General features: G+C 40.2%; 1 protein-coding gene across 3 annotated transcripts in view; it reads right to left on the bottom strand.

The window, feature by feature from the left end:
* LOC140715474 (EF-hand calcium-binding domain-containing protein 6-like) overlaps positions 1-9,472 on the bottom strand; it is a 74,276-nt gene extending 64,804 nt beyond the window's left edge. For all 3 annotated transcript variants that reach the window (XM_073027718.1, XM_073027721.1, XM_073027720.1), the window contains exon 1: positions 9,367-9,472. In XM_073027718.1, coding sequence (XP_072883819.1) covers positions 9,367-9,424 — 58 coding nt within the window. In that variant the 5' untranslated portion in view covers positions 9,425-9,472. The remainder of the gene's footprint in view (positions 1-9,366) is intronic.
* Between the last annotated feature and the right edge of the window lie 6,910 nt (positions 9,473-16,382).

The raw sequence follows: 16,382 nt of genomic DNA, 5'->3' as shown, positions 1-16,382 counted from the left end.
GGGAGCCAATTAAGGTGATTGGTGAAGGTAGATCTGTCGATATTGTCTGCATGGATTTTAGTAAGGAGTTTGGCAAACTCCATAATGGGATCTCATCCAGAAGAATACAATGCATGAAATCCATGGTAGATTATAGAAGACAGAGGGTAGAGGCTGAAGGAGCCTCTACCTGGCTGGAGGTCTGTGACTAGTGGTGTTTTGCAGGGATCAGTACTGGGACCTCTGCTCTCTATGGATTTATATAAAGAGCATGGATGAAAATGTAGATGGGTGGATTAGTAAGTTTGCAGGCAATAATGGCTGTGTTTTATGGATAGTGTAGGAGACTGCCAAGGGCGGCACTAGAATATAGATCAGTTGCAGATATGGGCAGGGAATAGCAGATGGTGCTTAACTTGGCCAAATGTTGAAATAACACACACAAAATATTGGAGGAACACAGCAGACGAGGCAGCACCTATGGAAAAGAGTATAGTCAACGTTTCAGGCCGAGACCCTCCAGTATATTGTGTGTGTTGCTTGGATTTCCAGCATCTGCAGATTTTCTCTTGTTTCCAAATGTTGAGGTGTTGCACTTTAGGAGAAAGTGGATGCCCAAGTTGATAGGGTGGTATGGCAGCTTATTTTTAGTCAATCGAGTTCAAGAGTTGAGAAGTTATGTCGCAGCTTTATAGAACTCCAGTTAGGCCACATGTGGAATATTGCACTGAATTCTGGTTGCCCCATTTCAGGAAGGATGCCAAGACTTTGGAGAGGGTGTGGAAGTTTACCAAGATGCTGCCTGGATTGCAGGGCATGTGGTATAACAAGAGGCTCGACAAACTCGGGCTGGAATCTCTGGAGCAGTAGATAGATTTTTATAAAATTAAGGGAGATGTACATAGAGCAGTCAGCCAGCATATTTTTCCAAGGGTTGAAATGTCTAACACTAGAGGATATGCATTTAAGGTGAGAGGGCTAAAGTTGAAAGGAAATGTGCAGAGCATGGTGGGTGCCTGGAATGTTCTGCTAGGGGTGGTAGTAGAGGCAAACACGACAGAAGCATTCAAGTTGCTGTTGTGTAGGAAATGGAAGGACATGGATATTCTGTAGGGAGAAAGGATTAGATTAGCCAGGCATTTGATTACTAATTTAATTAGCGCAGAAAAACATTGTGGGTGAAAGGGCCTGTTCCCAGGCAGTGCTTTTCTATGCTCCGTGTTAATAGTGGCGGTTGTCTGTTGTGTCTGACGATGACTGGGAATCTGTGCAGGAGAGTTTTTAAAGCAGAAAAGCCATTGCACAGGGGCAGTTCCTCTCTCTCAACCTCAGAAGTTTGATCCAGTGGCATGAACAAGCATCACAAACTGGGGTCCTCCTTGGTTACAGTGGATGACCGTGTCTTCTGTGCCTTGACATGCCCTTTGCTCTCTATGGAGCGTTGCAAAACCATCTCCCTGGCAATTGAATTTCACTCTAGATCTCATCCGCCCAGTCCGCTAAGGCAGAATTCCCATACTAGGACAGGCATGTCCCTATCTCACTGGGGTAAGAGATCACCAACTACCCTCACTAGATTTAGCCAGCCTGTCGAAGCAGCGTACCGGGGTGTGGCAAACAGCCAATTGGAGCCACAGGTGAGAGCTGAGTGTCCAGTGGGGACCAAAGGTGAGTGAGCTGCCCTGGAGTGGACATGACAAGCCCCTTCACCAGAGGTACTACCCCTCCCTGGACACCTCATACACCCCTGTTAATTGCAATGAAAAAAATTATGCAATCAGTATCATTTGACTAAATCACACATATTTTCTACAATTATATTCCAGGTGAACAATTTAAAGGTTAAAAAGAGGATGCAGAATCCATTTTGGAAAACACAAGTCTAGCTACAAAGAAGTTAAGCTGGTTGAATTACCGTGCCGTCACAGTCAATGGAAACCTTAATATTTCTGAAATGAGCATTTCCTGACTTTGCTATTGCAGTGCTGGAGAGCATCCTGCTCTGTCTTTCATTACACCATACTTGTTTAAATTAGATTGACTGCCATGTCGCAACTGACTAAACAGAGGAATAGACTGGCCATTATGAACAACCTTTGGATCATAATTACACCCAACTTCAGTAAGATGCTCTAACAGAGTTGGACTCAGGTAGCTCATTAAACATAATAGTAAATTAAATACAAAAACAAGAGCCCATTTATGTTTTCTGTGACTCTGGGATTTAACCTTTCTGTGACTGGTTAAAGAAACTTTTTCCCAAATGTTGGATGTCACCTGAGGGTGAAATGCAAGTCATATTGTTAACCTCATTGGAATATTTTCCATGTTAATAAAAGTAAATGAATGCAAATTCTATTGTTGTTCAAAGTTGCCTCACTTCTAGACTTTTTGCTCAAAATTTCAGTTCCTTGTGACAGCATAACTCTAAATGAGGAATTTTCACAGAAAGTCATTTCAAGAAGACATAATTTGGATGTTCAAAATTCTCCTTTTTAATCCTGCCAATGCATTGTGGGTAGCAAGAATCACAGCAATAATATTGTGTTCCTACTTGGGAATTTATATAACTGGTCAGTATATTAAAATGAATATTTTCAAATGATTCCAAAAAGATTATGTCTTGACATTTCAGTAAACCAAGAGAAAGAATCAAATCTCAAGACAAATTCCTCGGACCAGAGGTAAAAAAGAATTCATCTAACCAGCTGGTAATAGAACAATAATCATGAATACAACACTTCTTTGTGTTCAAAGATGATCTCCTTCTGTTAACAACTACCTTTGGAAAATGGGTTTGGGCAACTTTGTTCTCTTAAGGGACCAGAGGAAGATCAGGTCTATCAGTAAATAATACGGGCTACACACACAGGAACTCAGCAGGTCAGGCTTCTCCTCTTCCCCACCCCCACCCCACCTTTTCATTCGGGCATCTTTCTCCTTCTGAAGAAGGGTCTCAGTCCAAAGCATTAACTACCTATTCAGTCCCATAGATGTTGCCTGACCTGCTGAGTTCCTCCAGCATTCTGTGTGTGTTACTTTAGATTTCAAGCACCTGCGGTTGTCATCCCTTCTTTGTTGCTGCACCTATACGTTGGGCCAGGATAGACCCTCAGTGATATTGATAGACACCAAGGAACTTGAAATTGCTCACTCTTTCCACTTCTGATCCCTCTATGAGGACTGGTGTGTGTTCCCTTGTCTTACCCTTTCTGAAGTCCACAATCAATTCTTTGTTCTTACTGATGTTGAGTGACACCATTGAAATAGTTGATATGTATATCTTGCTCATGTATGCCCTCTCATCATCAAGGGAGTGATTGGTTAACAGAGATGTCTATGTTTTAAATATTATTTTAAAGGTGCTCTGCACCTGTACTTGCGTTTGCATTTTATTCTGACTTTTTAAAAATATTTTATTATAATAATTTATTATAAAACATGTACCTTTTTTTTAAGCAACACATACAAAATGCTGGAGGAACTCAGTAGGCCAGGCAGCATCTATGGAAAAGAGTACAGTCAACATTTTGGGCCTTTCAGCAAGACTGGAGAAAAAAAAAGATGAGGAGTCGGAGGGTGGTGGGAGGGGAAGAAGAAACACAAGGTGATAGGTGAAACTGTGAGGGGGAGGGGTGAAGTAAAGAGTTGGTAAATTGATTGCTGAATAGAGATTCAGGGCTGGAGAAGGAGAATCTGATAGGAGAGGACAGAAGGCCATGGCAGAAAGAAGAGGAAGGTGAGAGTAGCTAAGGAGCTAAAGTGAGAGAGGGAAAAGGGGATGGGGAACGGTGAAAGGAGGAAGTTCAAGAAGTTGATGTTCATGCCATCAGGTTGGAGGCTACCCATACAGAATATAAGGTGTTGCTCCTCCTTAGTGTGGTCTCATCAGGACAGTAGAGGAGGCCATGGATGGACGTCTGAATGGGAATGGGAAGTGGAATTAAAATGGGTGGCCACTGGGAGATTCCGCTTTTTCTAGCAGATGGAGCATAGGTACTCAGCAAAGTGGTCTCCCAATCTATGTCAGGTCTCACCAATATACAAGGGGCCACATCAGGAGCACCAGATACAAAAGGTGACACCAACAGACTCACAGGTGAAATGTTGCCTCACCTGGAAGGACTATTTGGGGCCCTGAATGGTAGTGAGGGAGGAGGTGTAGGAGCAGGCGTAGCACTTGTTCCACTTGCAAGGATAAATTCCAGGAGGGTGATTAATGAGGAGAACGAATAGTCAAGGGAGTCGCATAGGGAGCAATCCCTGTGGAAAGCAGAAGGGGGTGGGGGAAGGATTTATTCGTATGCATTTTTATCCTTACATTTCTTTAATAGTGTGCACAGAATTAATTCCCTTATCCAGGTAAACCTGAGGGCAATTTTTCATGCAGCAGAGGAACTAACAGACGAATGGCCAGCTCGCCTCTTCATGATGTTGGTTGACAAAGGAATGTTGGCCATGAAAATTTCTTGACCAAATATTTTGCAATTTGTCTCAGAGGCTGATTGCACTTTAGACACTACCACAGACACAGAGTGTTACACACTTGTGTTCAGGATTACAACCCTAATCAAAAAGGCATATTCTAAATTCCAATAAGGAAAGAGACATTGTCAGAACCTACAGTATGTTGCAATAAGACTTTTGAAAATATCTTGCAACAATTCCTTCCTTTAATCTTTGGGAATCCTATGATCTAAGCATTCCAGAGAGGAAAAAATAGTTTTACTTGTTGCTACTTCTGAGTTGGGGGGAGGGGGGTGACATCACTCTGCCTAGCATTCCAATGCAAGATAATGGAAGATATCTGCAAAAGTAGCTTTGCAAGTTATTGCGCTGTTGTCTGATTGAAAGCAAAGCTGAAAGTCTAAAGATCAAAAACAGATGAAGATTTTATGCAGATGCCTCAGACTATCAGTCTGAAATGGCTTATATTCAGACCTTGAATGAAGGGCTGTTTCAAAAATAATAACTAGAAACAGTTTGAGATTTACCTATACGTATTGTGCTCCAATCCAGTTTCAACCCTGTATTCCAAAAACAATTACATTCTTATAGTTTTACACTGATTTTAGTTGTCTTTGTTTCACAACGGAATACAAATGCTAAGAACTAACTTTGATGGTTTTCAATTGACACCAATTTCCATCAGAACAGGCCAGTATTGACAAAGGTAATCTTCAACTGTCCAGATAGAAGGTAGCATAACAGAAAATAAATTGCATTTATAAATGTTATCGAGATTTTACCAACTCTATATTGATTTTCAAATTTCTGTTTTGAATGAAAATGGTCCCCCCCCAAAAAATAAAATTAATGTTCAGAGAAATACAAAGTACAAGATGTGATATGAATTCACTTGAGACCTCAATATGCTATAACATTTACTCAAACTAACCAGCAGGGGCTGCTCAATGTTACAATATATATTCCAATTGACAACTAAGGCAGTCCCTGATAACAATCATTGTTGCATCATGATAACAATCCTGCTTGTCTCAAGCTACTCCTCATAGGAATTTAAAGTGCTGTTGTTGACTCCTAGTTTATTTTAAATCTCAACTCAAAACTATTCTGTTTTGAGAACTTAAGCAATAACCCAATATCGTACTATTGCGAAATCTTGTACATTTCCTAACAAGTAATAACAAAGAATTATATTTGAAAACACTTCAAGCATCACACTTCGTCCTTCCAAAGTAAACAATTGGTGGTTGGGCCTCTGGTTCGACGAGCATTTGCTCTGTGCAAAGCTTCATGGATTCAAGTCCCACACCAGGACACAAAAGTGTGCAGAGACGACTGCATTATCAGAACTGCTAGCTTTATATGAGATACTAAACTACTGCTTTCTCAAGAAAAATAAATGGTTCTAGGGAACTTTAAATAGAGAGCAGCAGACTTATGCTACCTCTTTCAACATTATTACAACACTTGTGTAGTTGTTTCTGCATCATGGCTTGCTATGTGTAAACTGATCACCATTTTTCCCACTTTACAGCAGTGAACGTAATCACGTATCACTTCCAATTACTATAAAAGAGTGTGTTGTATTAAACTTTGCAAGATATTGGACGAAAGTCTGAACAGTTCCAAGTGACACATTAACTCTTTGAGAGTTTGCAGCATGTAAGGTGTCTGTATAAGTTAAACACTAGGTCTGTTCATGTCTAATATTTGCTGATAGCAGCTGGATTCTTTCCTGGACTCAGGGGCCAACAGCTTGAGAACAAAAGACCAAACAGTTACCGGTAGTCTGTTTCTGCATGTCTCTTAACGCTTGTGGAACCCCTATCGAAACCATGCTGAGCTAGTCTCTTGAGATTTGACATGCCAAATATCAGCTTCAGGTCAATATTATGGGACATTAGAAGCCTATGTTTGTAGCTCAGTGAATACCTAGATCCTCAGTAAGATGAGGATTAACCTTGGGATAGTGCTGCTGGTAGACTATATTAATCATCACTCATATCAATCATACTGGAATCCAGGGGTTCCCAACCTTTTTTATGCAATGGATCCTTACCATTAATCGAGGGACCTGTGGACCCCAGGTAGGGAACCCCTACAATATATCATGGCAATAAATCTTTCTTCAAATGCATCAACCCAATCCATTTATGATTATAACTTTTTATGAAAGCCATTCAGTTAACCATGTACCACTTTTTCAAACAGAACAATTACTTCCAACTTGCCCATTAAGCAAAAACCACAGTCTCAATGGCACACACTGTTCCTTGTTATCAAATTTGTTCTGCTAGGCTCTGAGATTTGCCAGTCCATATGAGGACCTGAACACTAGTTTAAAGGCTAACACACTCATGAATAATACAATTCAACTTCTTGAAGCCCATAAATAAATTTTATTCCCATATTTGCTACTTAATATTAACTGGCCACAGCCATTTAATTTTATTCACACAAGCTATTACGTATAAGGATCTTGTCTTGCTAAGATAACCATATAACCATATAACAATTACAGCACGGGAACAGGCCATCTTGGCCCTTCTAGTCCATGCTGAACGCTTACTGGCCAATAAAATAATGGATGCATCCACAGACTGCATAATAAAAAATGAGTAGGTACATTGCAACATCCAGACAAATCTAAAGTATGCCTAACCAAAGAATCCAAATGTCATTAGGAAAATTACTGCATTTAGTCTATGTTTAAACTGGTAAGAAACACACTATTATTGAAGGCATTTGGACACAAAATAAAGGATTTGCACGGTGATTATATTTATATTAAAGAACGACCAAGTTGTGGGTTTGAGCATTCAACGGTCTGCTGGTCAAAGTTTCAAAAGGGTTTTTCCTTCTCTGTGGCTGCCAGTTTTTGTATTCCAGGTGACTTCACCTACCTCACTTATCTACGTTAGTTTGTCACTGCATGCAAAAATTATCTGGTCACTGCAAATGAGGACAGATTCTAGACATCAAAATGATAACGTAAAGGAGAATTCAGTCATTTGGAGTAAAAAGTTTATTTGCTCAGTGTTCATTTGGAACACTGAGCTGAACTGAATATGCCTGGACTCTTTTGATTTTGTGTTTTATATTCTGTGTTTTCACTTTTTTGTTGCAGTTTGCATTTTTCTGCATGTGGTTGGGGCGGGGTGTTATTTTCTTTGAATGGGTTCCATGGTTTTCTTTGTTTTGGTGCTGTCTATGGGGAAGGTGAATCTCAGAGTTGTATGCTGCAACCATACTTTAACAAATAAATGTACTTTGAATCCTTTAAATCTTAAAACCAAATAATAATCCCTAACACCAAAATGGAGGGCAATGGAGCACAACCTGCCTGCGTCTAGTGTTCTTATTGGTATGGCATTCCTTCACTTTGTACAAAATAGAAAAGTAAGCCTTCAGGGCAACCATGCTGACTTTATTGAAAATAACATTAAAAGCAAAATGGTGCAGATGACAACAATCTGAACTATAAAGTGAGAAAACATGAAAATTCTTATTATGAAGCAGACCAGAAATCTGACAAAGGGTCAAAGAATGTGAACCAAAATAAGAAAATCACCTTTCTAAGTTGGCAAGTTACAGAAGGAATAAAAGGGAAAATTGGTTCAAGGCTCACTAACTCTAGAGCTTTATAAAAATCAGCTGCAAAATGTCAAACTCAACAAAATCTGGTGAAAGGAAGGGTACATAGCAACAGTCTAGGATTATACAGTGGAGGGGAAGGAGCAGAGAGACAGCTCCTGCAGAGTCTACACAAGGACAAGGGGCATATGGGCACCATCAACGTCACAAGTGCACTTCCTTTTACACTGCAAACACAAATTGAGCCACAGCATAACATTAGACCATTGAGAAGAGGGTGTATTTAATTAAATGTTTAATTGCTATTTTACAAATTAAACTCAAATTAGGATGAATGTCAAGCATTATGACAGGCTTAGATTCAGTAATTTTATTTGTATTTATTTATGTATTGAGTAGGACCTTCCAGCCCTTCTGGCCATGCCACCTGGCAACTCCCTATTTAACCCTAGGCTAATGATGGGACAATTTACAATGACCAATTAACCTACCAATCGGAATGTCTTTAGACTGTGGAAGGAAACCGGAGCACCCAGAGGAACCCAGGCAGTCATGGTGAGAACGTATGAAGTTCTTACAGGGAGCGGCAGGAATTGATCCCAGTTCGCTGGTAATATAGAGAATATATTAGAGAAAAACTAAGAAAACTACCTCTGGAAGCTTTTACTCAGAATTTTAATCAGAGGCCAGAGCCGATGATCATAATTTGGCTACAACCGGGCAACTTAATTAGACCATTATAAGATCTAATGGTAGGAGCAGAATCAGGCTATTCAGCCCATCGAGACGGCTCCACCATTCCATCTGCATGCCACATGCAAGGTTACTTTAAAGGCAAAATCAAAGATTGTTGTGTGAGATACTGATCGACTTGAGGTACTTAAGAAAAATTTTTAAGCATGTAAACAAGACACTAGAAATGCTCAGAAAGTTGGGAAGCATTCATGGATGATCATAGCTAACCATTTCAGGTCAACATCCTTCCATCAGATCAAGAGAAAAAAATTCAATAGATTGCAAATTGCAGTCGGTGTTGACATATCAGTGCAGATTAGAAATAACATCTCCTCTTCACTGACAATCAACTGAGGTGCACCTCAAGGATACATGTTAGCCCACTGCTCTACCCTCTCTACACCCATGACTGTGTGGCTAGACACAGTTCAAATGCAAACTATAAATTTTCCAATGACAGAACTGTTTTTGGTGGAATTGCATATGGAGATGAGGAGGCATACAAGGGTGAGGTAGATCAGCTGACCGAGTGGTGCCCCTACAACAACCTTGTTCTCAATGCCAGGAAGGGGAAGTCAGGAGAACACTCACCCATCCTCATCGAGGCCTCAGCAGCAGAAAGGGTGAGCAGCTTCACGTTCCCGGGCATCAATATCTCAGGTGATCTTTTCCTGATGCAATCATGAAGAAGACACGCCAGCAGCTATATTTCAATAGGATTTGTTGAGTACACCCAGAAAAAAATAAGTTTCATGGTTATACATTATGAACTTTAAAGTTTGAGGGGACTTAGTATATCACTAAAGACTCTAGCACGTTTCGACACGTATTGTTGAGAGCATTCTCACTGCTTGCATCACTGTCTGTTATGGAATCCCCAAGAAAAGCTGCAGAGGGGTGTGGACTCAACCAGCTCTATCATGGGCACTAACCTCCCAACTCAAGGACATCTTCAAAATACAGCATCCATCATTAAGTACCCTCATCATCCACGACATGCTAACTTCTCACTACAGGAGAAGTACAGGAGGAGGTACAGGAGCTCGAGGACATGCACTCAAAATTTTAGGAGCGGGTTCTTCCCCTCCACCATCAGATTTCTCAATGACCCTTGAATCACAGACACTATCTATTTTGCTCTCTTTTTGCACTATTCATTTATTTTTTTTGTAACATAGTAATTTTGTATGCATTGCACGGTACTGCTGCCACAAACCATTGCATTTCATGATGTATACTCAGTGGCCTCCTTTTAGGCAGCCATTGACTATATGTTCATGGTCTTCTGCTGCTGTGACTCATCCACTTTAAGGTTTGATGTGTTGTGCATTTAGATGCTCTTTGCACACCACTTTTGGCGATTATTTGTGTTACTGTCACCTTCCTGTCAACTTGAACCAGTCTGGCCATTCTCCTCTGACCTCTCTCATTAATAAAGCGTTTACACCCTCAGTACTGCCACTCACTGGATGTTTTCTTGTTTTTCACACCATTCTCAGTAAACTCTTAAGAGATTGTTGTGTGCGAAAATCCCAAGGTATCAGCAGTTTCTGAGATACTCAAACAACCCCGCCTGGCACCAGCAATAACTGCATGGTCAAAGACACTTATATCATATTTCTTCCCCCATTCTGATGTTTAGTCTGAACAACTAAACCTCTTGGCCATGTCTGCATGCTTTTATGTATTGAGTTGTTGCCACATGATCAGCTGATTATCTATTTAAATTAGTCAGCATGTGTACTGGTGTACTTAATAGAGTGGCCACCAAGTGTATGTCAGTGACAATAAGGCAAACACGAGGAAATCTGCAGATGCTGGAAATTCAAGCAACAACACAAAATGCTGGTGGAACACAGCAGGCCAGGCAGCATCTATAGGGAGAAGCGCTGTCGACGTTTCGGGCCGAGACCCTTCGTCAGGGACCAAAACGTCAACAGCGCTTCTCCCTATAGATGCTGCCTGGCCTGCTGTGTTCCACCAGCATTTTGTATGTGTCAGTGACAATAAACCTGATTCTGATTCTGAGAAAAGGCTAGGGAAAGAGAGAAAAGGGAATTGATCTGAATGCAAATTCAATTCCATATTCTCACTTAATCCCAGTAACCTTTCACATTCTTACCTATCAAAAGTTCATCAACTCAGCCTTTAAAACAGTGAAATACTCCAACAGCCTTTAAGAGAGTTCCAAGAACCAACAACTTCCTTTAAGAAAATATTTTGCTCTACTTTACTTTATGGTCACCAAACAATTGATACTAGAGTGTACAATCGTTACAGTGATATTTGATTCTGCGCTTTGTGCTCCCTGAAGTACAAGTTGAAGTAAATATAATAAAAATTTAAATTATAAATCATAATTAGAAAATAGAAAAGGGAAAGTAAGGTAGTGCAAGTCAGGTCCAGATATTTGGAAGGTACGGCCCAGATCCGGGTCAGGATCCGTTCAGCAGTCTTATCACAGTTGGAAAGAAGCTGTTCCCAAATCCGGCCGTATGAATCTTCAAGCTCCTGAACCTTCTTCCGGAAGGAAGAGGGACAAAAAGTGTGTTGGCTGGGTGGGTCATGTCCTTGATTATCCTGTCAGCACTGCTCCAACAGCGTGCGGTGTAAAGTGAGTCCAAGGATGTTAGATTGGTTTGTGTGATGTGCTGGGCTATGTTCATGATCTTCTGCAGCTTCTTCCGGTCTTGGACAGGACAACTTCCATACCAGGTTGTGATGTACCCTAGAAGAATGCTTTCTATGGTGCATCTATAAAAATTAGTGAGGGTTTTAGGGGACAGGCCAAATTTCTTCAGCTTTCTCAGGAAGTAAAGGCACTGGTGGGCCTTCTTGGCAGTGGACTCTATCTTCTTAACTGGGCAATCCTGTATAAACAAGTGACCTTTAACTTTTGATTCTCCTAGAAGAAAATTATCTCTGCATCAAGACTTCAGAATCTTCTGCTTTAAGTCACTTCTCATTCCTCAAGTTGTCAGTGATAAAAGCCCATTGAGCCTTTTCTTAAAGGACAACTGACTATTTCAGCTATTAGTCAAGTAAATCCCTCTAAGCTTTCAATGCATTTACATCCAATACTGTGCTTTGGGTGGCCAGGGTGGAGATATGCATTTACCAAAAGAGGTGTAAAGCACTCCTTCTCTCCTCTAGCCTGCAGGTGACCTTTGGGCAAGGTGTAACACTTACTTAGCCTCTGCCAATCAGGGTCACGTGAAGCCATGGGAGCAGGTGGTAGAGCAGCTGGTGTATATCACAATTCCTGGTTATGCGAGCACCAGGCAGACAATCTCTGAAGAGCATTGATAATGGCTGGAGTCACCCATCTTGTAAAGACACTGCCCAGAAGGCAATGGCAAACCAGTTCTGTAGAAAAATTTGCTAAGGGCAGTCATGGTCATGAAAAGACCCTGATCACCTATGTCATATGACATGGCACTTAACAAATGAATGGACTTTACACGGCCCGCCTGATGTGGCCTCAGCAATGGCCCACAGAGCCTAACCTTTCAATTTGGTATCCAACTCCGAGGATTAACATTAACATTCCCTTAGTTTTCCAAATTACTCACTGTACCTTTTGCAGATATTCCCTAGGACATTTAGATCCCTTGCTTCTTTATTTGCATTCTTCCTGACAGAATGGACAACTTCAAGTTTACAAATTACCACAAGAAAGAAGTTCAAAAATTAAGGCTAAAGTGCTCTTTTGCTGAATTTCCTGAAACAGTTGGACACAGAAGGCTGTACCATGTCCATATGTAAAAGCAAGGTACTTGTTCAACACAGAAATAGAAGTACAGTAGGCCTCCTAAACCTTCAATTCTCTGCCACTCAGCAAGATAAAGGTCACCTTCTACCACAGAAATTGATGAACTTCTCCTTTCAATTAACTCTAAGATAGAAAACAAAATACTTTTTTTCCTATACTGTCTTAAACAGACTAGTAAGGTAATTATTGCCACATGTACTGAAATGTGGTGAAGAAATTTGTTTTGCATGTCAGCTATACAGGTCACTTCTTTACAAAAGTGCATTGGATTTCTTGTACTAACTGCGATTGCCTGCAAGAAAATCAATCTCAGGGTTTGTATATGGTGACATATATGTACAAACCCCATTTCCAGAAAAGTTGGGATATTTTCCAAAATGCAATAAAAACAAAAATCTCTGATATGTTAATTCACGTGAACCCTTATTTAACTGACAAAAGTACAAAAAGAATTTCAATAGTTTTACTGACCAACTTAATTGTATTTTGTAAATATACACAAATTTAGAATTTGATGGCTGCAACACACTCAACAAAAGTTGGTACCGAGTTAAAATAAGATTGAAAAGTGCACAGAATATTCAAGTAACACCGGTTTGGAAGACTCCACATTAAGCAGGCTAATTGGTAGCAGGTGAAGTATTGTGACTGGGTATAAAAGCAGCTCAGTCTTTGCAAGCAAGAATGGGTCGTGGCTCACCCCTTTATGCCAAAATTCGTGAGAGAATTGTTAAGTCAGTTCAGAAGGAACATTTCCCAATGCAAGATTGCAGAGAATTTAGGTCTTTCAACATCTACAGTACATAATATTGTGAAAAGATTCAGAGAATTCGGAGACATCTCAGTGTGTAAAGGGTAAGGTCGGAAACCACTGTTGAATGCATGTGATCTTCGAGCCCTCAGACGGCACTGCCTAAGAAACCATCATACTACTGTGACAATTATAGCCACCTGGGCTCAGGAGTACTTCGGAAATCTATTGTCACTTAACACAGTCCATTGCTGCATCCAGAAATGCAACTTGAAACTATTACGCAAGGAGGAAGCCATACATCAACTCTATGCAGAAACACTGGCAAGTTCTCTGGGCCCGAGCTCATCTCAGATGGACCGAAAGACTGTGGAACCGTGTGCTGTGGTCAGATGAGTCCACATTTCAGCTAGTTTTCGGAAAAAACTGGCGTAGAGTTCTCCGTGCCAAAGATGAAAACGACCATCCTGATTGTTATCAGCGAAAGGTGCAAAAGCCAGCATCTGTGATGGTATGGGGGTGCATCAGTGCCCACGGAATGGGTGAGTTGCATGTATGTGAAGGTACCATTGACTCGGAGGCGTATATTAGGATTTTAGAGAGACATATGTTGCCATCAAGGCGACGTCTCTTCCCGGGACGTCCATGCTTATTTCAGCAGGACAATGCCAGACCACATTCTGCACGGGCTACAACAGCGTGGCTTTGTGGACACACAGTGCGTGTGCTTGACTGGCCTGCTGCCAGTCCAGATCTATCTCCTATTGAAAATGTATGGCACATCATGAAGAGGAGAATCAAACAGAGACCACGGACTGTTGAGCAGCTGAAGTCTTATATCAAGCAAGAATGGACAAAATTTCCAATTGCAAATCTACTACAATTAGTATTCTCAGTTCCAAAACAATTAAAAAGTCTTATTAAAAGGAAAGGTGATGTAACACAATGGTAAACATGCCTCAGTCCCAACTTTTGATGAGTGTGTTGCAGCCATCAAATTCTAAATTTCTGTATATTTACAAAATACAATTAAGTTGTTCAGTAAAACTATTGAAAATCTTTTCTTTGTACTTCTGTCAGTTAAATAAAGGTTCACGTGATTTAACATATCACAGATTTTTGTTTTTATTACATTTTGGAAAATATCCCAACTTTTCTGGAAATGGGGTTTGTACTTTGATGATAAATTTACTTTGAACTTTGAGGTGCTTAAGGGAAAAGGGAAAATCTTACCACTTATTTTGAAACTTGTGATTCATAAATCTGGTAAAAAGAACCTCCCAGCCTGTCAAGCCCAGTAAGAATTTTATAAGTTTTATGAATTCTCCTTTCATCTTCTACTTAAACTCTCTGTACATAACACCACCTCCCCAATCCACCCTTTTACCCCACTCCCACAGATGTTTCTAAATTACAATGCAAAGGCCAAGAGTCAGAAAGAGAACGAAAGTGATAGGCAATCAGAAGCTTGGGATTGTATTGCAACAGTGAAGTTTTCCACGAAGCAGTACAAGTATTTTGTGATTTACGTGTAGATTATGCACCAGAAAGACACTTTGTTCAGCAATATTTCATATATTAAAAATATTAGATAAATTACATTATACATTGATAGAATCTTCCTGGAAAAATTGAATGGTAAATGGAAAACTCACATGTTAAACACTCAATGGCTTTGTAGCTAAATTCATTACCATATCTGTAATCAGTGGTTAGTAAATATCACACAGTAATCAGCTAGGTATAATCTGAAATTGCTGTTTTACCTGGAAATTGCAACTAGACAGTGGGAAAGGGCTGTAGGCAGGACAGGACAGGCTTCTCATGGGTCCTCTCCTCTTCCCTTTATCCTATGGTCCACTCTCCTTTCCTATTAGATTCCTTCTTCTCTAGCCCTTGACCTTTCCTACCCACCTGGCTACATCTATCACTTTCCAGCTAGCCTCCTTTCCCTCCCCCCCCACCTTTTTATTCTGGCATCTTCCCCCTTCCCTTTCAGTCCTGAAGAAGGGTGTTGGCCCAAAACGTCAACTATTTATTAATTTCCTGACCTGCTGAGTTCTACCACGTACTAAAGCTACTGCCTTGGCATGCCATACAAAAGGGATGATTATTGGAGGAGATGAAATGCCCTGGAGGGAATAATAACTTCAGAATAACAAAAGGGGAAAGGAATGTGTGCTTCATCATATCGTCACGTTAGTCATAAAAATTGCAAAAGACTCTCCACTGCATTTATTGGCTGAGTCACTAGCAAATTCTCCAGCAACTTTTGCATCACGACAGTACAAACAGATAACTCCAGTCTCCGAATCATACATAAATATTTCCCGTAGCTGAACGTTCATGACCTCATGAGCTTTCGGTGTAGCAGTTTCTACTATTTTGTTAAGCCTTTCAACTTTAAACAAATCTGCAGTTCTTTTGCACTTCACGTCCTTTGCTTCTTTTGAATTCGACACAGTGAATCAATTTTTTTCCCAATAAAAACTTAGTAAGCTATCTACAGGATTTGAAACAGATCTTTGTAAACTTTACGATATGAACACTGTTCACCAAAGATGGCTGCCGCCATGATGCAGCTGTACAAACCAGAACAGGTTTGTCTTGATAAACAATTAGAGATGATCTTTCCAAAATGTACACACTTCTTTTAGCAATTAATAGGATAGATGCAGAATCAGTTTCCTCTGCCTGGAGGTGTAGAACCAGAGATAAATCTCAAAGTAACCCATCCTTCAGTGATATAATCATAGTAATATTCCCCTTTGTTAATACTGTTGCCTAAATTATAGGAAAGACAGCCAGTCATTTTAGCAGATATACTTAATCTTGGAAGAGAACTTCTACTAACAAGACATGTACACAAATGATTTTTCCTGTAAGATGATCTACGTTGGTAATACCAGATTCAACACAAAATGACAATCTTTTAATTACCAATAATGCACAAATACTATGTAGAATTCTTCCTAAAGATTCATTCAGTACCAAATAGAATGTGGCTTGGTTTACATTTTTGAAAAATTGCATAATGCTCCTCAGCACTGCAACGGCTTGGAAAAAAAATTGGATGACAATAAA

The sequence above is a fragment of the Hemitrygon akajei genome, chromosome 23 (assembly GCF_048418815.1).
Source record: "Hemitrygon akajei chromosome 23, sHemAka1.3, whole genome shotgun sequence".
Taxonomy (NCBI): Eukaryota; Metazoa; Chordata; class Chondrichthyes; order Myliobatiformes; family Dasyatidae; genus Hemitrygon; species Hemitrygon akajei.
The sequence above is the reverse complement of the archived record's forward strand: the minus strand, read 5'-3'. Positions and strand labels throughout refer to the sequence as shown.